General features: G+C 40.2%; 1 protein-coding gene across 1 annotated transcript; it reads left to right on the forward strand.

The window, feature by feature from the left end:
• Window positions 1-25,208, forward strand: LOC124263772 (sodium- and chloride-dependent taurine transporter-like). Its single transcript, XM_046698477.1, has 11 exons — window positions 1-115; window positions 9,234-9,365; window positions 11,799-12,084; window positions 12,817-12,949; window positions 13,341-13,473; window positions 14,040-14,100; window positions 15,225-15,349; window positions 22,044-22,156; window positions 22,385-22,477; window positions 23,262-23,361; window positions 25,201-25,208. Exons 1-11 carry the CDS (start codon window positions 1-3, stop codon window positions 25,206-25,208), a joined length of 1,299 nt encoding a protein of 432 aa, XP_046554433.1.
• The last annotated feature ends 93 nt before the right edge of the window (window positions 25,209-25,301 follow it).

Here is a 25,301-nt window from a genome sequence, read left to right on the forward strand (position 1 = left end):
ATGGAACGTGAGCGATGGCGGCACCACTTAGACTATCTGACCAGTCTCCTTGGCTACAGCATGGGCTCTGGATCACTGGTCAAATTCCCATACTTATGTATGCGTAACGGTGGAGGTAGGTATAGACTGAAATTCAATATTCTGTATGTTTCACACAATTCTTTAGCAGATCTATTTAACAAACAGTTTCAGTTCCCTCTCGGTACCGTACTTTTGCAGGATATGCAGGAAAACATGTTTTTTAAAACCCGAGTCACACATTCAACCCGAAACTACCAATGATGTTACAATATAGGCTTGAACAATTGATTTTCTATAGATCATATTATTCAGTGAGAATGTCTTCTGAACCCAGACACGATAGATCGAAACCGGAATTACTAAATGTGTGTTAGAAACTGAGCTGGAGTTCACGATGATGCTTAGTGCAAGAAATCCCTACGAGCTGTGTTTATATTACTACATATAAAGTGAAAGAATTCTTTCCTTATTCATGGCGGGTCTTTGTCATCTGGGCACCCGTGAAGAGCCACCTCCTCGTGGTGGGTGCTGGGTAACGCTAAGCGCTCTTCAAGCCCCCCGTTGTGGACCCGGGGATATATTTGGTCCACCAACCCGTTCGCCGTGGGTTGCGCCCCTGTGTCGGTGGAGGACGGGATTCTGGTGGTTGAGGGCAATAGGATCCTGGAACCGTGTTCCTGTTGCCCAACACACCACTTTGACCCTTACTTCACCTAGACGGGTGGTAGAACTGGCCCGGTTCTATCAATCGGCTGGTCACGCCAAGCCCTGTGCATGGTGACTAATTTTGGTGACTCTGGAGTATAACACCCCTGTATCCCTGGTGTCAGCATCTTGGAGATCCGGTGCATATTGACATCGTCCTTGTAGACACTCCGTGGTGGGTGGGGAGCAGGGATGCCGAAAAAAATTCCTTTCACCATGTCACAACAACTACCTGGTTCATCTAGAAATAAAAAGAAGAGGCGTTATGAACCTGTTGACGAATCTTCAAGAACTATTTCCCCCAATGATGACTCCTGGTCTCGTTTCCTTGTCATCGAGGCTGTTGACTTTCTTCCGATAAAATTAAACCCTTTTGCCATTTCTAAGGCTGTATCCGGCATTTCTGGTGAAGTTAAGAACGTCACTCGTCTCCGTAGTGGTTCACTTCTGGTCGAATGTGCACGGAGACAGCAATCTCTCAATTTGTTATCTAACAAAACATTTGCCAATGGGATTTGCTGTTGTGGGAGTGATCCCTTCCCCACCGTTCTCAAAACAATTATCCCTGGTGATGATCCACCTTCATCAAGAAGGAACTTCGCCAGGGCTGATTGGTCATTATATGAGGCTTTGTGTGTTGAACACTTAAAACATGACGTATTTGCGAACAGCGAAGATCCTATACAATTGTTTTCTGATATCCTCAATAAGATTGCTGATCAAACCATACCCAAGTCCTCTGCAATTCCACATATTCGTTTCGTTAACCATGGTTTACTACTGACTGTAAACAGGCCAGAAAGAGTAGAGAGAAAGCTGAAAAGTATTTTCGCCGACATCCTACTGTCCATAATTTAGATAAAGTTAAAATTTTAAATGCCAAGGCTCGACGCACATTTAAGCAAAATAAGCGTCAGTCTTGGAGGAAATATGTTTCCAAGATAAATTCCCGTACACCAATTTCAAAGGTGTGGAACATGATCCAAAGAATTAAGGGCAAAGGTTCCAAATCTACTGTTCACCATCTGAAGGATGGTGACAATATATTAACTGGTAAGTCTGACATTGCCAATAAGCTTGGTGAAACTCTCGCCAAACACTCTTCTTCGTCAAATTACGTCCCTGAATTTCAACAATATCAGAAACAACAGAAGAAGAAGAGAATAAATTTTAACTCAGACAATGGGGAAGACTATAATTTCATTACATGAGCTCCACACTGCCCTTGAGCAAGCTCATGATACAGCAACAGGAGCTGATAACATACACTATCAGCTCTTGAAGCATTTACCGGAATCAAGTTTGGAAACTCTTCATACTATTTTTGATACAATATGGACTTCAGGGCATTTCCCAACTTCGGGCGTAATGCCATTGTAGTCCCAAGCCCAAAGCCTGGCCGGGATCATATTGATCCGTCTAATTACAGACCAAATTCTTTAACGCGTTGTGTATGTAAAACCATGGAACGAATGGTAAACAATAGATTAACCTGGTATCTTAAAACCAACAACCTTATAACAAATATTCAATGTGGTTTCAGGAAAAAATCGTAGTACTATTGATCATTTGGTACGTTTAGAATCCTTTGTCAAAAATGCAATAGTAAAAAACAACATGCAGTATCGATATTCTTTGATCTTGAGAAAGCATACGATACTACCTGGAAGCATGGCATTTTAAAGGATTTACATGATTTTGGTTCAGGGGTCGTTTACCTCTTTTATATCACAGTTTTTAACAGACAGGCAATTTCAAGTCCGAGTGAGTTCAACCCTGTCTGACCATTATAATCAGGATCAGGGTGTCGCACAAGGCAGTATTTTGTCTGTAACATTGTTAAGTATTAAGATCATGAGTTTATCTAAGGTTTTAAATGATTCAATTGATGGATCACTTTTGTGGATGATTTTAACATTTCTTGTCGTGGTAAGAATATGCATACTATTGAACGGCAACTACAGTGGTGCCTTGAAAACGGGGCACCCATGAAGAGCCACCTCCTCGTGGTGGGTGCTGGGTAACTCTAAGCGCTCTTCGACCCCCCGTTGTGGACCCGGGGGTATATTTGGTCCACCAACCCGTTCGCCGTGGGTTGCGCCCCTGTGTCGGTGGAGGACGGGATTCTGGTGGTTGAGGGCATTGGTTCCTGGAACAGCGTTCCTTTGCCCAACACACCACTTGGGCCCTTACTTCACCTAGACGGGTGGTAGAACTGGACCGGTCCTATCAATCGGCTGGTCACGCCAAGCCCTGTGCATGGCTTTTACTTAACTGCACAAAATTTTATTTGGAATTGTTTACATTTTGGTCTTGGCTTGTTATTGAACAGCATTTGACTTTGTAATATGTATATTATGAACTTTGCCTTGAGTCTTATGCCCAGAAGGCGGTGGCTCATGGGTCAGTCTGGTGGAAAATTAATCTTTTAGTTTTTCTGCTTGAGTATATCATCCGAGAATCCTTGGTGCTGCAAGTCGGAGACCCACTTGTTTTTAGCATTGTCCTTGTGATACTCCGTGGTGGGTGGGTAGCTCGGATGATGAAATTTAAAAAACTCAACATGGCTTACGAAACCCCCACTAAAAAGAGCAAACGTCCTCTTGAAAATGATCCTCCGGAAAACGACTTCAGACTGCCCAAACAAATTGATTACTGGCCACGTTTTGTTGTTATTGAAACAAAAGATGACACACCACTGAAGTTAAACCCTTTTGCTGTGTTTAAGGGTATTCAGGGCATTGCCGGTGATGTAAAGAGCATTAAAAGATTGCGTTCTGGTGCGCTGTTGGTTGAGTGCAGCAAAAGACAACAGTCAACCAACTTGTTGAACACAGATACTTTTGTTGGCATTCCAGTTACCATCACAGCCCACAAAACTCTGAACACGAGCAAGGGAATCGTGCGAGACCGCGATCGCTTGCTTGCAGACATGTCTGAGCTTGATATAGTTTCTGAGATGAGAGATCGGGGTGTCCTATATGTCAAACGTTTTTCAACCCGAAAAAACAACACAACCATTAAAACTAATACCTATCTTTTTTCCTTCTCTTCACCTACTGCTCCCAAATCACTTAAGGCTGGGTACTGTAATATCAGTGTGGACACGTACATTCCAAATCCACTTCGGTGTTTCAAAGTTCGGCCATGGCGTAAATACTTGCACATTGTCTGTTGTGTGTGCTCACTGCGGTGAAAAGACACACAAAACAGAAGATTGTGACAGTAATGTCAAAAAATGCACTAACTGCAAAGGGGAACACCCATCATTCTCTAAAGACTGTCCTGTTTGGAAAGAGCAAATGGCTATCAATAGAATAAAATTCACCCAAAATATTAGTTTTGCAGACGCAAAGAAACTGGTCCAAAGCTCAGAACAAACACAAAGCTATGCTTCCATTGCCAGAACGTCAGCAACACCATCTGCAGTCACCAAATCATCTACGAGTTGTCAGACTAACTTAACATGGATGAAAACAGATTCTCCTAAACTTATCGCACCTGCCATGTCTACTCAAACAGCAGAACCACTTCCTAGTACTTCCCGAATCCAATCAGAGACATCCTCTGATCATGAACCATCCTCACAGTCAACAGTAAGGTCTCAACAAATTGCTAAAACCAAAGGTAAAAAAGCCAGATTCCTTGAAAAAGCTAAGTGGCAGAGCCCCTAAAGGGTCAGACAATACAATTCAACTGTTCAACAAATACGGATCTCTTGAGGACATGGACGTGTCCGAAAACGTCCGTTCTAGGGCACACAGCTTGTCGCCCACCCCCAAAAAAAGTGCGGGGTAGATCCCCAATAAATCCCCCTAAAAGATAGGTTATCAGAATAATATCATACAGTGGAATTGCAGAGGACTAAGAACTAATTTCAATGAATTGCAGTTTTTTAGTCCAGGACTTAACACCATCAGCGTTCTGTCTGCAGGAGACTTATTTAAAACAGACAGATGATTTTGTCCTGCGTTCTTTCAATGCATATCATTGTTTTTCACCTCCGGGGCTACGGGAGGATCTTCCATCTTAGTCAAACAGAACGTTATCCATAGCCCAGTTTCACTAACTACTAATCTGCAGGCTGTTGCAGTGCGAATTACTTTACATGTTGCGTTTACATTGTGTTCTGTATATATCTCTCCGTCTTCAACGTTTCACAAAACTGATCTTCAAGCTCTATATGACCAACAACTCCCGAAGCCCTGTGTTATTATGGGAGATTTAAATGGGCACAACCCACTCTGGGGTAGTGTAAATACAAACGCAAAATGTAAACTACTAGAGGAGTTTTGTTCAGATAATGATTTATGTATTTATAATGATGGTTCCAACACGTATTTACACCCTGGTACTGGAACCTATTCTGCCCTTGACTTATCAATTACGAATTCAGAATTACTAAATGAATTTGAATGGTCAATCCACGATGACCTCTGTGGAAGTGACCATTTTCCTACTATACAAAAACCTGTGAACCCATCTGATATTACCCCATATTCAAGATGGAACTTTAAAAAGGCTAACTGGCCTTTGTATCAAGCTCTGTGTTGTAGCAGACTTAAACCTGAACTTTTTATAGAATGTACTGATCCTATAAAGGATTTCTCTGATGAACTAATTAACATTTGCTGATGAGTGTATCCCCAAATCCTCTGCAATTCCACACATACGAAAACCATGGTTCAACAATGAGTGCAAACAGGCTAGGAAGGCACGGAAGAAAGCTGAGAATTATTTCCGTCGCCATCCTGTGGTCCATAATTTGAATACATTTAAAATATTAAATGCTAAGGCACGGCATACCTTCAAGCAAATTAAACGTCAATCCTGGCGAAATTATGTATCAAAAATATATTCACGAACGCCGATATCAAAAGTATGGAATATGATCCAGAAAATAAAAGGTAAGGGTTCTAAATCTAGCATTAAGCATCTTAAAGATGGAGACGAATTATTAACTAGTAAATCTGATATTGCTAATAAACTTGCAGAAACTTTGGCCAAACACTCTTCCTCATCGAATTATTTACCTCAATTCCAAAATTATAAAAAAAAAAACAGGAAAAGAAAACTATTAATTTCAATTCAGATAATGGGGAAGATTACAATGAACTATTTTCTATTCATTAGCTTCATACTGCTCTTGACCAGGCTACGATACTGCTACAGGGGCTGATAACATACAATATCAGCTTCTGAAGCACTTACCGGAATCATGTTTAGAGACCCTCTTACACCTTTTTGATGATATTTGGACATCAGGTAACTTTCCTCCCTCATGGCGTGACGCTGTAGTCGTACCAATACCTAAACCTAAACAGAAGTACTGTCGATCACTTAGTGCGTTTGGCATAATTTGCTAAAAGCGCTCTAATTAATAAACAACACGCTGTGTCTATCTTTTTTATCTTGAAAAGGCATATGACACTACGTGGAAATATGGCATTTTAAAAGATTTACATGGCTTCGGATTGCGAGGCCGTTTGCCTCAATTTATAGCCAACTTTTTTAAAGGACAGACAATTTCAGGTCCGCGTAGGTTCTACCCTGTCTGATCATTACAATCAGGATCAGGGTGTCCCACAAGGCAGTATTTTGTCTGTCACACTCTTTAGTATAAAGATAAATAGTTTATCAAAGGTTTTAAACGGTCAGTTGATGGATCGTTATTTGTGGATGATTTTAATGTTTCCTGTCGTGGTAAAAATATGCATACTATTGAACGGCAACTGCAATTATGTTTAAACAAAATAAATAAATGGTGTCTTGAAAACGGCTTTCAATTTTATAAGTCAAAAACAAATTGTATACAATTTTGTAGAAAATAAAAGCCGCATAAGGACCCTGAACTATTTTTAAATGGCATTCCCATCAAAGTTGTCAAGGAGGCCAAGTTTTTGGGTCTAATTTTCGACTCCCATTTAACGTTTCTTCCTCATATCAAATCCCTAAAAAATGAATGCCTGAAGGCACTTGATTTATTAAAAGTCGTTTCCAATTCTAAGTGGGGAGGGGATCAAGCTACCCTCCTGCATCTATATAGATCACTGGTCTGCTCGAAGCTTGATTATGGCTCCATTGTCTATGGTGGAGCCTGCAAAAGCAACTTTTAGATTCTGTCCACCACCAAGGCCTAAGACTTTGTCTTGGGTCTTTTCGAACTTCTCCTGTTGACAGTCTCTACGTTGAGGCAGATGAACCATCTCTTGTACAACGCACAATCTTTACAGTATATTACAAAACTATATTCCAACGAATCAAACCCTGCATATAACTGTGTCTTTCATCCTCTTTATGTGGATTTATACACCAAGAAACCTACTCTTGTTCCGCCTCTTGGGCTAAGAATTAAACCATTCATTTCTGCTGCCGGCATTGAGCTGGACAATATATCTCCTTCCCTTCTTCTTTCTTCTCCTCCTTTGCAATTGGTTAGGCCACAAGTTGACCTAACATTAACAGCATTCAAAAAAGCAGAAACTAATGAATTACAATATAAACAAGAAAATAATCAATTAAAAAGTAAATTATTATAATATATATAAATCCTTATTTACAGATTGGTCCAAGGATAGTGGCGCAGTTGCGTGTGCCACTGTCATTGGATCCAAAACAATATCTTCTCGACTCCCAAAACACAGCTCTTTTTTCACAGCAGAAGCTAACGCTATATTAACAGCTCTTAAATATATTAATAAACACCGTAAATATAAACAATACATCAGCTTTTCCGATTCTCTTTCGTGTCTTCAGGCTATTAAAAATATTTATTGCAAACATTCACTTTTATTAGAAATTCTTGAATTGTATAATAAGCTTGCTACTGGCCAATGCGACATCGTCTTTTGGTGGTTACCCAGCCACGTTGTTATTTCTGGGACCACAATGGCCGATCTTGCTGCCAAGGCAGCACTCAACAAATCTGTGACACCACTTCTGATCCCATACTCTGATTACAAAGCTGCTATTAGATCTTATTTCCGTGATCTGATGCAAAAGAAGTGGGACAGCCAAGTAGGTATCAAGAAATTACATGCAATAAACCCAACTATCGGTTACACTTACTTGGGTTGTCAGTCCAGATTTGAAGAGGTCATCATACGACGATGTCGTATTGGCCACACAAGATATACTCATGAGTACCTATTAAAAGGTGAGGATCCTCCGTTTTGTATCCCTTGTGATGAAAGAACCACGGTCAAGCATGTCCTTCTTGACTGTGTTGAATATTCCATCACAAGGGATATCCATTTCAAATCACAAACTATCAAGGATCTTTTTAGTAATATAAGTTCTCATTTAATTATTGCATTTTTAAAAGAATTAGACTTGTTAACCGATCTTGTAAATAGATATATATTTTGTTATTGGTAGTTTAGATTAGTAACTGATATTGTTAGTTGCTGTACCCTCAAAGGGGGTTGAAGTAGCGTAAAATTATTGTCCTCCTGAGAGGGTACGTAAGTCCCGAAACATTCAAAGGAAATTTAAATATTACCAGCTGTTTTAAATGTAGTATTCCTGTCATTTTAATTTTGGCTAAATTTGACTTCAATCGCCAGCGGCTGAAGGGGTGATATAAATCCAACTAAGGTCCATGCAGGTAGCAAAAGTACTGTAAATCCCCATGGTCCCTAGTTTGGTGATCTGCCTTCAGTTGTTTGCGATCTATAGCCAGTTTATATTGTATTGTCCAAATAGTGCTATTAGTTTTAATTTTCCACACTAGTTTTAGTTGTAATTGTGATATTCTAGTTGTTTTACTGTCCTTCGTAGACAGGTTTTTATAATATGCATCTATTCCATTTCAATGTAACATATGTTCTCGTCACGATATGGCTGAAATATTGCCGATGTGACGTTAAATAATATAACTCACTCACTCACTCACTTTGTCATCTGTTTATGAATCACAGTGAAATAGTGATCATATCAGGTCTTTGTATCCTGCCCAAACAGAGACAAAAAGAAACACATGCAAATCCAAGCCAGTAGTTCACCTGGACAAAGAAGGGAACATAAGATCAGTTGGGGAATAACATTGGACATCAGTGTTGTCACTGAATCCTCGGATTAGGATACTCTAAACATTCTGAAAGTATCCGGGTGTCTTGTGTGATCAACCTCCTTTTATTGAAAGTCGTTCGACAAACTGAGCAGAAGACCATTTCTGAAGTTCTGCAGTTGGATCAGTTTTCTGAAATGTCGAGTAGTTGAAAGCTGTTATTAATTTCCAGCTATTAACTTGCCTGGATAATGAAAGGGAGACGTTGTTAATGGACTTCTATATTGTAATCCAACATTTACAGAAGTTGAACTGTAGATCTCCTGTTGTGGAGCTTAACACAACAGACACCTATTTCTTTATTATGAATCTAGCCAGATTTGTGTCATGATAATATAATTATCTCCCTTTAAATTTTAGGATATTTATTTTTAAAGATGGCAGTTTACTGAAAAGAAACATTTTGGTATGGAATGAACGCGGAACTATTCCTTTTCAGGAGCCTTCCTGCTACCTTACATCTTTTTCACCTTTGTCGGCGCTATTCCCTGCGTCTTCCTGGAGATGGTTGTTGGTCAGTTCTCGCAAAGTGGTTCTATCAACGTCTGGAATATGTGTCCACCGTTTAAAGGTAAACCGGAGTTGTACATCGTCTAATGGAGGTTCTCAGTATTAGTCATACAGAATACTACACGAGTTGTCTTTAGATATTGTATGGACACGAGTAAGGCATGTGTATCACTTTGCGCTTTCCTGTGTATGCGCACTAGCTTGCACTTCGTAAATATGCGGACCGCCTCCGTGGTGTAGTGGTTAGAGCGTCCGCCCGGAGAGCGGAAGGTCGCTGGTTTGATTCCCGACTGCGTCATACCAACGTTAAACGTTAAAAACGTACTTGTTGGTCCCTGCCTGGCGCTCGGCATTAATGGGTACAAGAATGACTGGTCGGCTCGGAGTCAGTATAATATGTCTGAGTGGGATATTCATGCTTCACTGCGGCATGGTATCTCAGTGGGCTAGCACTATGAAACCAGCTTCAGTCTGGGCTAGTACAAGCAGCCGCACATACACATACACACGCATGCACGTCGTCATATGAGCGAAATAATCTCAAGCACGACGTTAAACCCAATTTCACCACCACCATCATTGGTATCGTCAAAATGGCGTCCAGTTCTTGGCTCATTTGTGAAGGAAATGTGGTCGTGTGAAAATTCCTTTTCCATCTCAGTATCGTAAGATGGGCTATCTTCCCCATAAAAAGATTACATCTCCTCGTGAATTTGTCGGGGCAGTGCAAAAACGTGATAACACTGCACGCCTCAATCTCCTCCATACTTTGGATTACTCGTGTTTAGGATCAACTAGTACAAGATTGAATAAAGTGATGTAAATAGTCTTTGGTACATTTACTATACTGAAAGCCATTAAAAATGCAATTTGACATTCATACTTTCTTTACTCACACTAATTTCAACATATATAAACCTAACTGGCAGATATGTTTTAAGTGAACATCTGTGAATAATTTCATCTGAAAATGTCAAGTCAACAACAACATCAGTGACGCAACAACATCACACAAAGGAGGGGTCACTTGCAGTCAATATCGTGTGTGTCCACCGTGCGCTGCAAGACATGCTCGCAGTCTTTGGGGCATTGAAAGACACACATTTTTCACACACAGCTGTTGGATGGTCTGCAGCCTCTGATGGTCTGTGGTCTGATCATGACACCACCCCCTCCAAAACGATCATGTTCAAGGACACAGTTTGGCGCAAGTCTTTCTCCTTTACGTCGATAAATCTGATGACGTCGATCTGCACAGGATAAGTTAAACCTGGATTCATCTGAAAAAATGAAATCTGGCCATGTCCTGTTGCCAAGTCTGGCTGTCTGGCAAGTCTGTGGCGATGCAATAAGGTTGGACCACGGTACGGGTGACGACACCGGATGTTGAAGGCAGCAAGGCGTCCTTGCACCTTTTGGGCGCTGAAATGAAGATTTGACTTGTCCCAATTGTCCTCCTTGCCTAATCATCAGCTGTTTGGAACCGATTTCGCAAGTGTGAAACTCGGATATTGCGGTTTTGTCGAGCTGTTATCACAGGTGGTACACCAGGTCGCGGACGATCAGCAACACTTCCGGTAGCCCGAAAACGTTGTCTGAGTCGACTTACAGTGGACGGATGCACATTAAAGTGCCTGGCAATCATCACATCTGAAGCACCTTGGCTGACCATACCGATAACCTGATTCCTTTCGTCTTGTGTCAAGTCTGGCATTTTCTCAAAGTGATTGAGTTCCACAATTCCTTGTGCTTTTACAGGGCCTAGGTGCAGGTAATGCATGTGCACAACGTGTTTCATGAATGTGGTTGTGTTTACGAGAAATGTCAAAGGTTCAGTTTTAAGTATCAAAGTGCATGTGAGAGGAATGCTCCGGGACTCGAACTCGAAATGGGCCAGAATAACAGCCTTTTATCCCTACATCCTCTGTATCACAGGAAAAAATCTTCAATAGAACTTTTGTCAGGAGTTGCATTTGGAGAAAATGTTTAATTCTGGATGGTGACTATGTACAAAAGCCTTAATTACAAGAAATCAAAATAAAGTTTCTGTCCTAAATACGTCATCTGATAACAAGAAAGTTTGTATACCCCCTGGTATATGTCGCACCGAGCTTATTCAGTTGTACAACCTTTCACCCCATCGAGAGCTGATGAGTCCCATGCGGCCAGCATGATACCTCTGCCACAGGCCAGAGAGATGTGACAATACGATGTGACATCTTGCACAGCTCATTCAATATATTGTACATATTTCTTTACTGTTTCATTTTTGACGAGTCTACAAATACACATCTTTGCAGCTTCCAACAAATGTACCACCATAGCCATGTCTCAGAGATACACCATAATCCTTAATTATTCACTTTCCTTTTTCACAGTGGTGGTTTGTCGTTTGTAATATCAGTGATTTCGACTTGGTATCTTTCCTTTTGCCCGTTAGTTTATATGAACGCAATAAATGGATGGATATAGGTTAAACCCATTACTTTTTCAGGAATTGGTGTTGGCGTTGCTCTGGTCACGTGGATGTATTTAATCTGCTACCTACCAGTCTTCGCCTGGTTCATGTACTACTTCTACCACTCGTTCCTCGACAAGCTGCCCTGGGACAACTGTGACCAGCCCTGGAACACCCCAGCCTGTGTGGCTGATCTCGGCATCAGGACTCACAACAATACAGTAGCCAATGTTACCCATCTCCCACCAAATGCAGTCATTAACGTAACTCCTGGAGATTCCTTCACAGCCCCAGGCATGACTGCTGCGGAAGAATTCTGGAGGTGGGTCCAAGCTGATGCATGTAATATAATAGTATAGTATAGAAATATTTTTCAGTTCGAATACACATTTCATTTGCAATTACAACCAAACCTGTTTGTGTGCTGCTTTTTTATGAGAAGGGCGTTCACAATTTCGTCTGATGAGAAGAGTGTTAAGATACTTTATTATCCATATGGCGAAACATAACCAGTGTCATATATATCATATGCAACCATTGATTCCGTATATCATCGTTTGTGACGTCTTTAAACAACTGAACGTGACGCCAATGAACAGGGCTGTCACACTTTTTAACGGTTTTTACTGCTCAAATGTACATGCATAAAATGGATAATAAAGAAATTATTACGCTCGCAAGTGTGCCACACGATTTATACGAACCTCGTGCAAAATTGTGTACACAATTTCACACTCGTTTCGTATAAACCATATGACACACTTGCTCGTGTAATAATCTCTATATATGTGCACATCTGTGGATGGCTTAACTCTCACCACGTTATTTCTTTGTGGAATAATGCCAGCTGAAATCTAAGAAACCATCCTGCGTGCCTTGTGATTTTAATGTACATTTTGTAGTTAGCAATAGTCTCGTGATCATATATTTTGAAAAAAATTCAACGAAGATGAATAATGTTCATACTAACCCGACAGACGTTTCATCAAAATGTGTTGGTCTTTGGACACGTACATTCATCAAGAGCTTGTTGTAAGGTGTTTCTTGTTCGTAGACTGCAGGTGTTACAGATGACTGATGGCCTGGAACACATCGGAGGTATACGCTGGCCCTTAGTTGGATGTATGGCAGTTACCTGTGTGGTGATGTTCTTGTTCGCGTTTAAGGGAATCAAGGTCTCCGGCAAGGTAAGAAACTTTTTGCCGTTTCCATGGCAAGAATATTTATTTTGACACCATGGTGTGTGTGTGTGTGTGTGTGTGCGTGCGTGCGTGCGTGCGTGCGCGTGCGTGCGTGCGTGCGTGCGTGCGCCTGCGTGCGTGTGTCCGGACTATCTTTCCAAAACCAGTGATTACTCCTTATATTATCAAGTTACTACTCTAGTTCATTAACAAAGAGGTTACCTTCATCCAGTTCCATCATTGGATCGCTCAGATGATTTGTCCTTTCAAATTATGCGTGGTGTGGTGACTCTCTTTTCCATTTTCTATGGATTAAGTTCCGTTTCTTGTTATTCAAACATAAAGTGGGCAAGTTGAGTTTTACTTCACAAAGCTGTATTTCACATTATCATTACAGGTGGTGTACATCACTGTAGGTGTTCCGCTCATGCTCATCCTAGTGTTCCTCGTCCAGGGATGTCTTCTTCCGGGGTCTGCCGACGGAATTTACTACTATGTGTACCCTAAATTCGAAAAGCTTAGAGCCCAGAGTACGTATATATTTTTTTATTAGAAGCATAACGACCATTAACATGAATCTTAATAACGATAAGAAAATAACAAGAAAAATATCAATAAACGTACATGTACTATCCAAAAAAAGAAACGCATAGGCGTTTTGTATTTTTTTTTAAATCTATTAATTACCTTTTGTGTTCAAACAATCCTCAAAATATGTAACAAAAGCGGTGATAACATGATGTTACACAATTGCACAAGTAAAAAAATAGACTTCACCAGAAAATGTTGATTTTGATGAGATTTCTTACAAGGATTAAAAAGGCATCGCCACAAGGCAACCGAAATCACCTTCCAGTTGAAATTGTCGGGCAAAGAGCATGCACTGTCTGGCTAAAATAATCCTGATTACTTTCGGAAATCGGCATTCGTTTTGAACGAGTTTCAAGACGAAATCACTACGCCACGTCTTGACTCTGCGACACGGAACATCGCCATTGAAAGAATGCACGCTGGAGATTACCAATCTTCTATTGCCAGGCGTCTGCATGTTAGTCTGAGCACGATATCTCGGCTTGCAGCTCGTTACAACCAACAGGTATAACAAATGACCGTCCTCGTACGGGCAGAGCTCAAGTCACCGCTGCAGCCCAAGATCGGTACATCCGGGTACCACATATGCGTGTTCGCACTGCTACGGGTGAGAGCACAGCAGCCAGGATGCCTGAACTTCGGAGGCTATCCGGTCAAACTGTACGGAACAGGTTGAGAGAGATTGAACTGAGAGCCAGGAGACCCGACGTCGGGACTGTGCTACGTCGTCACCATCGCGCTCAACGTCTCCGTTATCTAAAATTATCCACTTGGTTGTATAAACATTAACTTCTTCTAAACTGATGTAAAAATCCATTTCTCAAAGTCTATTTGTGGACGAGTGATACATGTTTGAACATACAACATTTTCGCAACAGATTTCTGGCCTATGCGTTTCTTTTTTGGGATAGTATATCTATATAACGGATAGCGCTGGAAGATTTACTTTCATTACATGCAATTTTAGGTATTTTATATAATTTCAGTGTTTGATATTCTAGTTATTTCATCTGTCCTCCGTTGACAGGTTTTTATAATGTAACTTTCTGTATTATAATGTAGAACTTCTTTCATACCGATATGGCTGAAACACTGCCATGTGTGACTTAAAATCTAACTCACTCACTCACTTAGTGTTGGAGTAAATGTACTTTTTGTAAATATAATGCGATATTTAATACTTTTGATGAGCTTATGACAGACAGGCTCATCCTGCCCAGTGTGTGGACTAGCTTTTTGTAATGTCAGGATATATATATACAAACTTTTCTTGTAGTGTTTTTCATTTACGTAGATCTGGATCGAAGCGTGCAGCTTGGCGTTGTATTCTCTGGCTATAGCAATGGGCAACATCGTAACAATGTCTGGACACAACAAAGTAACAAACAACTGTTTTAGGTAAACAATAAGCCTTTGTTGAGTACGATGTACCGGGTATGATGTGTTTCATGTATATAAGGAGATGGCGGTTTCCTTCCATAATAAAGATATAATGAATAGGTATGTTGGTCAGAGAGAGTTACTTCGTTGATTCAATGTCAGTTTGTCCCTAAGGCATGGATCAATGGTCATAATGGCAATCACTGGATTTTTTCTGATCCAGAGTCGATTTACTAAACTCTCCACCTTCATACCGCTGAATTTGCTAAACTGTATGGCATATTAAGTATTTTTATATCTTGTGTTCCAGAGATGCTATACTTTCTGGCATAGTCGATATGTTCGGGCTTATCCTAACTGGCTTTGCGTTCTTTGCCATCATGGGCCATGTTGCCTATCAACTGGGAGTTCCTGTAGAGGCGTTTGAGTCATCAGGTAATTTCAGTAACAATTACACTTACGGCAGACTGGTTCGTTTGAAGGCTATGTGTGATGCAATGAATAAAAGTGAAATGTAAAACAGGATGCCCGCTTAACTAGAAGCTTGTGAATAGACTGTGTGAATAAAGATATACTTAAATCCATTAGAATCGCGACCCGTCATGATCCGGGTTAGAATTGGTCTTCAGTAACCCATGATTGTCGTAAGAGTCGACTAACGTCATCGGGTGGTCAGGCTCGTTGCCTTGATTGCTACATGTCATGATATCCCCTTTGCGTAGATCAATGCTCATGCTGTTGATCACTGGATTGTCTGGTCAAGACTTGATTATTTACAGACCGCTGCCATATAGCTGGAACAATGCTGCGTGGGGCGTAAAACTAAACTCTCTCAGTGACTCACACATGTACACGTGATGTGCAGGTGAAAGGGGATTTTCAGCAAATAGTGGGGCACGTGCATGTGATCACACAGGGATGCAGGCACCCGTGAAGAGCCACCTCCTCGTGGTGGGTGCTGGTTAACGCTAAGAGCTCTTCTACCCCCCGTTGTGGACCCGGGGGTATATTTGGTCCACCAACCCGTTTGCCGTGGGTTGCGCCCCTGTGTCGGTGGAGGACGGGAGTCTGGTGATTGAGGGCTCTGGGTCCAGGAACAGTGTTCCTTTGCCCAACACACCACTTCGGCCCTGACTTCACCTAGACGGGTGGTTGAATGGGCCCGGTTCAACCAATCGGCTGGTCATGCCAAGCCCTGTGCATTCTATTTTATATTGCACAATTTTTTGATTGATATAAATTTGAATGAGCTAAAATTATAACAATTGTTTCTTTTGCCTAGAGTCTTATGCCCAGAAGGCGGTGGCTCATGGGCCAATCCACTGGGATAATTAAACTTTTAGTTTTTCTGCTGGAGTATATCATCTGAGTATCCTTGGTGCTGCAAGTCGGATATCCACTTGTTTTTAGCATTGTCTGTGTGGTACTTCGTGGCGGGTGGGGAGCTCGGGTGATGAACCTTTTACACTATACTATGGAATACAAAACCCCCCTAAAACGAAACAAACGTCAATTGGACAATGATGATGACGACCAACGACCATCCAACTCAATTGAATACTGGCTTCGATTTCTAGTTCTCGAGACTCTTGACAAGTCACCTTTAAAATTAAATCCTTTTGCAGTGTCAAAGGGCGTACATGGTATTGCAGGTGAGGTCCGAAATATCAAACGATTGCGCTCAACCTCTTTGCTCATTGAATGCAGCAGGAAACAGCAATCCACATATTTGATGTCAACTGAGCTGCTTGTTGGAATACCTGTTTCGGTATCTCCACATAGAACTTAAAACACAAGCAAAGGAATCGTCAGAGACCGGGACCAATTATTTGCAGATATGAATGAAATAGACATAGTCACATAAATGAAAGACCAAGGAGTAACTTTTGTGAAACGATTGACAACCCGGAAAACCACTGAAACTAAACCAACAAACACCTACCTATTCCATTTTTCTTATCCAACTGTTCCAAAATCGATTAAAGCAGGGTATCTCTACGTTGACATTTATATTCCCAACCCAATGAGATACTTTAAATGCCAAAAGTATGATCATGGTGTAAACAGCTGTACAAATTCGATTACATGCGCTCCCTGCAGCGAAAAAAACAATGTTACTGAAGATTGTGATAGCAACTTTAAAAAAATGCACCAACTTCTCTGGTACTCATTCATCTTTTTCAAAAGAATGTCCAATCTGGAAACAACAAATGGAAATTAATAAAATTAAATTCACAATTAATATTAGTTTTGTTGATGCCAAAAAACGTGTTGTTCACACACCAGAACCAAATGAGTCCTATGCTCCAGTTACGAGGACCGGAACGAATCAAAATGTAACTTCAACTGTATCCACTTCATCAACACAATGTCAAACTGATTTGACATGGGTTGACACAGATGCACCCGAAGTCTACTCTCCTGACCAGTCAACGCAAACAGTTGTATCAACAACACCTGCTAGAACAGAAGTTCAAACTCGGCCATCTTCCCAGGAACGATCATCATTGCAGTCCACTTCCAAACTTCCATCTGGAAATAATGGGAAGCAATTATTGAAAAATAAAATCAAACCAATCAATGAATCTTCAAGAAAATACCTTAGTGGCAGAGCCTCAAAAGGGGCAGAAGACAAAATCCAAATTTACAATAAGTTTGTTCTCTCGAAGACATGGATGTCTCTGAAAACATCCAGTACAGGGCTCACAGCTTGTCGCCCTCAAAAAAGACAAGGGGTAGATCCCCCATTAACCCGCCAAAGAAATAGTTTCTTCACGTATTGTCCAATGGAATTGTAGAGGACTAAAGACCAACTTCAATGAATTACAGTTGTTGATTCAGGATTTACAACCATCAGCATTCTGCTTACAGGAAACCTACCTAAAGAAGGCAGACAATTTTAACTAACGTCGGTTCATTGGATATCATTATTTTTCCCCTCTGGGTGATAGGGCCACTGGAGGTTCTACTATCCTTATACGACAGGATGTTATTCACAGTGCTGTTACACTTAACACTAATCTCCAAGCTGTTACAGTGCAACTTACTCTGGGTATAGCATTTACATTATACTCTCTATATATTCCGCCTTCTTCGGCACTTCAGCAGACCGATCTTCATTCACTCTATGATCAACTCCCGAAGCCCTGTGTTATTATGAGTGACCTAAACGGCCACAACCCGCTCTGGGGCAGTACTAACACTAATACTAAAGGTAAAATACTGGAAGATTTCATTTCCAATAATGACCTGTGTATATATAATGATGATTCAAGCACCTATCTGCATCCTGCAACTGGCACTGATTCTTCTCTGGATTTGTCTCTTGCAGATGCTTACCTCCTCAATCAATATGATTGGTCTGTTCACAATGACCTTTGTGGAAGTGACCACTTCCCAACTATCCTGTCAGAAATAACTCCATCTGATTCTCCATCGCATACAAGATGGAATTTTTCAAAGGCCAACTGGTCCGAATTTCAAAATATATGTAAATCGAAATTACGACCTGAACGCTTCAGTGACATAACTGATCCCATTCAGAATTTTGCTGACGTTTTAAAGCAAATAGCTGATGAGTGTATACCAAAGTCCTCTACAACTCCTCATGTTCGGAAACCATGGTTTAATACACATTGTAGACATGCCAGAAAAGCGAGGAAAAAGGCAGAACATTATTTCCGTCATCATTCAACTGCCCATTACTTAAATAAATTTAAAATACTTAAATCGAAGGCACGTCGTACCTTCAAACAAAACAAACGACAATCTTGGAGGAAGTATGTCTCCAATATAAATTAACGCACGCCTATGTCTAAGGTGTGGAACATGGTTCAGAGAATAAAAGGCAAAGGTTCAAAATCTGCTGTTCACTATCTTAAAGATAATTTAATAACTGACAAATCTAAAATTGTAAATAAAATTGGCGAAACTCTTGCCAAAAATTCATCATCGGCAAATTATGTCCCTGAGTTTCAGAGATATCAGGAACAACAGGAAAAGATCAAACTTAATTTTGATTCCAATAACGGTGAAGATTATAACGAAGTGTTTTCATTACATGAGCTACATACTGCTCTTGAGCAGGCTCATGACACTGCAGCGGGTGATGATAATATACATTACCAGCTACTGAAACACTTACCGGAACCATGTCTGATGACACTTTTAGATATATTTGACCAAATATGGACGTCTCGAGAATTTCCTCCTTCGTGGCATAATGCCATTGTAGTCCCAATACCAAAACCTGGCAGGGATCATACAGATCCGTCGAATTACAGACCGATATATCTAACTAGCTGTGTCTGTAAAACCATGGAACGTATGGTGAATAATAGATTAACTTGGTATCTTGAAACCAATAAACTTATAACAAATATTCAATGTGGTTTCAGGAAAAATCGTAGTACCATTGATCATTTGGTACGTTTAGAATCCTTTGTTAAAAATGCTATAGTAAAAAAACAACATGCTGTATCAATTTTCTTTGATCTTGAGAAAGCTTATGATACGACCTGGAAGCATGGCATTTTGAAGGATTTACATGATTTTGGTTTGAGAGGCCGTTTGCCTCTTTTTATATCACAGTTTTTAAAAGACAGGCAATTTCAAGTCCGAGTGGGTTCAACCCTGTCTGATCATTATCATCAGGATCAGAGTGTCCCTGAAGGCGGTATTTTGTCTATCGCTTTATGTAACATCAATACAACAGTTTATCCAAGGTTATACACGATTCAATTGATGGATCACTTTTTGTGGCTAATTTTAATATTTCTTGTCGTGGTAAAAATATGCATACTATTGAACGGCAATTGCAGTTGTGTTTAAATAAAATAAATAAATGGTGTCTGGAAAACGGCTTTAAATTTTCCAAGTCCAAAACTGATTGTCTACACTTTTGTAGAAAATGTAAGGCACATAAATACCCAGAACCATCTTTAAATGGCACTCTGATCAAAGTTGTCAAAGTGGCCAAGTTCTTGGATCTAATTTTCGACTCCCATTTAACTTTTTTGCCGCATATTAAATCCCTGAAAGCAAAATGCCTGAAGGCCCTTGATTTGTTGAAAGTTGTATCCAACTCAAAGTGAGGAGGGGATCAAGCTACCCTCCTCCACCTATATCGATAATTGGTACGCTCGAAACTTGATTATGCAAAAGCAACCTAAAACTACTTGATTCTGTCCACCACCAAGGCCTAAGACTTTATCTTGGGTCCTTTAGAATTTCTCCTATTGATAGTCTCTATGTTGAGGCCATCCCTTAACCAACGTCGTATCAAATTACCATTACAGTATATAACAAAACTCTATTCTAACGAGTCTAATCCTGCATTAAAGTGTGTTTCAATCTTCTAAATGAGGATTTGTACAACAAAAAGTCATTTCTTGTTCCGCCTCTTGGGCTAAGAATTAAACCATTCATTTCTGCTGCCAGCATTGAGCTGGATAATATATCTCCTTCCCGTCTTTTTTCTTCTCCTCCTTGGCAACTGGTGAGGCCTGAAGTTGACCTAGCTCTGACAAAGTTTAAGAAGTCTGAAACTAATGAATTACAATATAAACAAGAATATAATCAATTAAAAAATAAATACAGTACATACAAATCCTTATGTACAGATGGGTCCAAGGATGGTGGTGCGGTGGCATGTGCCACTGTCATTGGATCCAGAACAATATTTTCTCGACTACCAAATAACAGCTCTATTTTCACAGCAGAAGCTAACGCCATCAGGCTACTAAAAATCTGTCTTGTAAACATCCACTTTTATTAGAAATTATTGAAATGTATAATGAGCTTGCTACTGGCCAATACGACATCGTCTTTTGTTGGTTACCCACCCACGTTGGCATGTCTGGGAACACAATGGCCGATCTTGCTGCCAAGGCAGCACTCAACAAATCTGTGACACCACTTCTGATCCCATACTCTGATTACAAAGCTGCTATTAGGTCTTATATCCGTGATCTGATGCAAAAGAAGTGGGACACCCAAGTGGGTATTAATAAATTACATGAAATAAAACACCAATATTGGTATTGGTTCTAAGTCCAGATTTATTGGCCACACCAGATATACTTATGAATATCTATTGAAAGGTTAGGATCCTCCGTTCTGCATCCCTTGTGATGAGAGAATCACGGTCAAGCATGTCTTGCTTGACTGTGTTGAATATTCCATCACAAGGGATAACTATTTCAAATCACGAACAATGAAGGATCCTTTTAATAATGTAAGTTCTCATTTAATTATTGCACTTTTAAAATAATTAGATTTGTTCAATGATTTGTAAATAGATAAATATTTTATGATTGGAAGTTTAACTTAATAACTCAGATTGTTAGTGGCTTTACCCTCAAGGGGGTTTAAGTACTGTATAATTATTGTCCTCTGAGAGGGTACGTAAGTCCCAAAACTTTCAAATTACAATTAAACTTACCAACTTTTTAAAACGTAGTATTTTTGTGATTATAATTTTGGCTAAGTTTTCCCACAATTACCAGCGGCTGAAGGGATGATGTAAATACAACTAGGGTCCATGCAGGTAGCGAAGGTGCTGTAAGTCCCAGGTATGGTGGTCAGCCGTCAGTTGTTGGTGATCTATAGCCCGGTTTTATGTTGTATTGTTGTCTATAGTGATATATTTCTATGATAGTGTACTAGTTTTAAATTGAGAGCTGTGATATTCTAGTAGTTTTACTGTCCTTCGATGACAGGTTTTTATTATCTCAATTTATTCTTTATTGATATGCATTACATTGTTCTCGTCACGATATGGCTGAGATAATGCCGATGTGACGTTAAATCTTAACTCACTCACTCACACAAGGATACACGTGCTTCTCGGTGTGCATCAGGTGTATCTGTCAAAGTCAGATTACTTTAAGTACAGTTTGCGTTCAATGTCGTTTTGTATATTCCATCAATGATAAAATATGGTGATGCTTTTCTATTGGATTACAGTATAAACAGTTGCTTCATTTTCGAGAAACTCGTTGTCACCATTGTGAAGATGATAGGGGAAGTGAAGTAAACTTCTAGTGCTGTAATGTCTTTTATACAATATTTATTAATGCATCGTCATTTATCAAAATCGATACACATTTCTACGGTATGTCCGTTTCAGGTTTCAGCCTGGCCTTCATTGTCTACCCACAAGTCGTGACTCATCTTCCCCTGCCACATGTCTGGTCTGTGCTGACATTCCTGGCCCTGATGACCCTTGAAATTGACTCTCTGGTACAGTTGATTTATCTCGGAACAAATCACGTGTAACGTGTAAGAAACAAAAATTAAAAGACATTTATGAAAGCAATAGAACCAATGTAGATCTAACTCGACCATGCCAATATATTCTGGTTCAGGGTATCATGTCATCCAGGAAACCAGTAACCATAGTGAAGGGGATGGTAACAAGCACCACCTTAGACTGTTCTTCAAGTTTTATTAAGTGATGTTCTTGAACAGTTACCAGGACTGGAGATCATGCTTGGGGCCATTGAGGACGCTTATAGTGGAATCGGCAAACGACGAAGTATTGTCCTTTTCGTGATTCTTCTGGTCAGTTTTATGCTTGCTCTGCCAGGCACCACACAGGTATAAGTAATTCAAATGCTTAATGTCATATGTAAAGTATTTCCAATAACCTTATGACCCATATGACCCGTAATGTCATTGTGCTATGTCCGAATCATTTGGTCTCTCTCACTCTCAGGAACTTCAGTGGTAGATGCGGAAAATGGAAATATGTACATCTCTCAACAACTATTCACCTTCTTTCATTTAGTTCTGAATGTGATAGGTCTTATCTCTTCTTTGCATTGTGTTGTTTAACGTCGAAGCTCACACATGTCAGGAATCGTAAAATGGACGTTAACACGATGTTGTATTATCTAGTTGTCATTCTCGCAAAATGATAATAAATGACTATGTGAACCAACAATGGTGGTGTAGCGTTGACGCCGCACACATCCCATCTTAAAATTGCTCACGAGGCGATAGAAAGAACTTCTTTAAGTGACATTTAGAAGCTGGTGTGATAAGAGGAACCATTTTTATGGATAGTCAACATCATTCAAATTGATGCGATGTTTCGGTGTAGATGACTTGCTTGATAACGTTGTTTGCATTTACACCGAATCGTGGCCATCAATTGCAAAAAGGAAGTTGTCTGTCCTTAAAAATTGTTTCTTTTCAGTGCGATAAACTGTGTCGTAACACGTCAGTGTGACATATTCATGATGAAATTGATTTGACCAATTTGGAAGCCATGACACATTCAGTTACACTTATTGATCAAGGTTTGTGATAATATATATGTAAGACGTATATGTTGTATTCCAAGGGCGGAATCTACATCGTGACTCTGGTGGACTGGTACAACTACTTTCCTGCCATAGGAGTGTTCGCCATGCTGGAGTGCTTTGTTGTTAGTTGGTGCTATGGTAAGACTTTCTACCATCTGTCCTGTGTGTTACTTGTTCAATGTCACACCCAGCAATTTTGGAGCTATCGTTTCGCGATCTGTAAACAACGGAGTCTACATTAACGTATCCAGTGAAAGGCATCGTTCTACGCCATATTTATGCAATGACAGTCAGTAAACTAAGCCACCGAGCCAATCCATTGATTCAACTCTTGAGGACAAGACTTGTTTGCTGGGTGTAACACCACTGTGTATTTTCGTAGCTGCATAGGACGTCAATTATACTATTGTAAACTTATATTTTAAGCCATATTTTCCAGTAGTCTTCTTGCTAAGCAATAATGGAAGTTCTGTTCACTGTACTCTCGAGTAAATATAGCTCATATATAGTTTGGAATAATGTTAATGTGCACTACTGCAAGTCATAGTAAAGATAACCAGCAACCTCATTTGGACCTTCCACCAATAAATGTAAACTGCGACGATGTAATATCTGATGGGATGGAATAAAACGTGTATATATTTAATAGTTGTCCAGTATGGATCTAAAACATTCATTGAAATACACATGCATCTTTTACTTTTTGCATTAAGGCACAGAGAGATTGAACCGAGACATCACAGCCATGTGGGGGGAAGTCGGTTCCACGAGCCATGATGTGGTCCATCAAATATGTATGTCCACTCCAACTGCTGGTGAGGATGTCAAACATATTTAACTTCTTAGATACGTTGTTATGTCGTCATGTCCACAGTTCAGTTCCCACTACACACTCTCGTGACGACTTAGAAAATTCAGCAAAGTCAAATATATTATCAACCACACCAGTGGCCATGTATACCGCCACTGAACAGCAGCCACTCAGGCTGTTACGAATAGCATGTGCCACTTTAAGGACACTAGTCATGCTGTGATATAAAATTAAATGCCGTAATATTAACATTTATATCCTTCCTTTATCAGATTATCCTTGGATACTCCTTGTATTCATACCGACCGCCTAAATACGAAGACTACATCTACCCTCCCTGGGCAACAGGAGTTGGCTGGATGATTTCCAGCATTTCCATATTACCGCTGCCCATCATTTTCATCTGGACCGTGTACACCACGAAAGGGACAACGATCACAGAGGTATAATTAACAGTGACATGTTTACAAATTTACCATTTCAATGGATGGATGTTGTGGAAGAACGCGAATATGTAGCTTATAAGACCACAAAGTGACCCCTTTAATCTTAGTCTGAGCATTCTTGTTACTGCGTTTGTGTTTTAGACCCCTTTGGGCATTATTATCCCCCGCCACGAAGTGGGACGTGCATGTAGGTTTGAGCTCCGTCCGAGATGACGGGGACAGATTTTCTCTGAAACCGCTATCGATAGGGAAGACAAATTTGGTAAGTGTTTTTACGAGATAAAAGCCTTGATGGAGTTCGAAACCAGAAACCATGCTACGATGTTTTACAGAGTTATGGCCCTTGTCATGCGTTTCTCAACGTAGTGCACGTTATCCCCAATGGGAACAGATTTTCTAAGTAACTGTTACAGTTAGGGAAACCAAATCTGGTATGTTTTCAGGATATGAATGTCGTGGTGGAGTTAAAATACAGGAACCAAATAGGAACAGAACACTGTGGCGGGGCATATTGATGTCTTCTTGTTTCATCTATATCTCACGTGGCAGTTTGTGAGAGTAAGGACCAGAGCGACTACCGTCATTGACGGATAACACTTTGGTGTAACCACGAACCCGGTAATAGTGCTTCCAGAATAAAGACCAAGAAAACGTTGAATCAGCCACACGCTTAAGGGATGCAACTGTGCACAGGATCAGCTTTTCTTGTTTTCCTTTCAGTTTTGTAAACTATTACGCAGAACTGTAACATCAGATCTACGTGTTTCTTATTATAAATTATAAATACAATATTGTCTTTGCCACAAACATTGCCAATGGCA

This window comes from Haliotis rubra, unplaced genomic scaffold (assembly GCF_003918875.1).
Source record: "Haliotis rubra isolate DU_JTF1 unplaced genomic scaffold, ASM391887v1 Scf899, whole genome shotgun sequence".
Lineage (NCBI taxonomy): Eukaryota > Metazoa > Mollusca > Gastropoda > Lepetellida > Haliotidae > Haliotis > Haliotis rubra.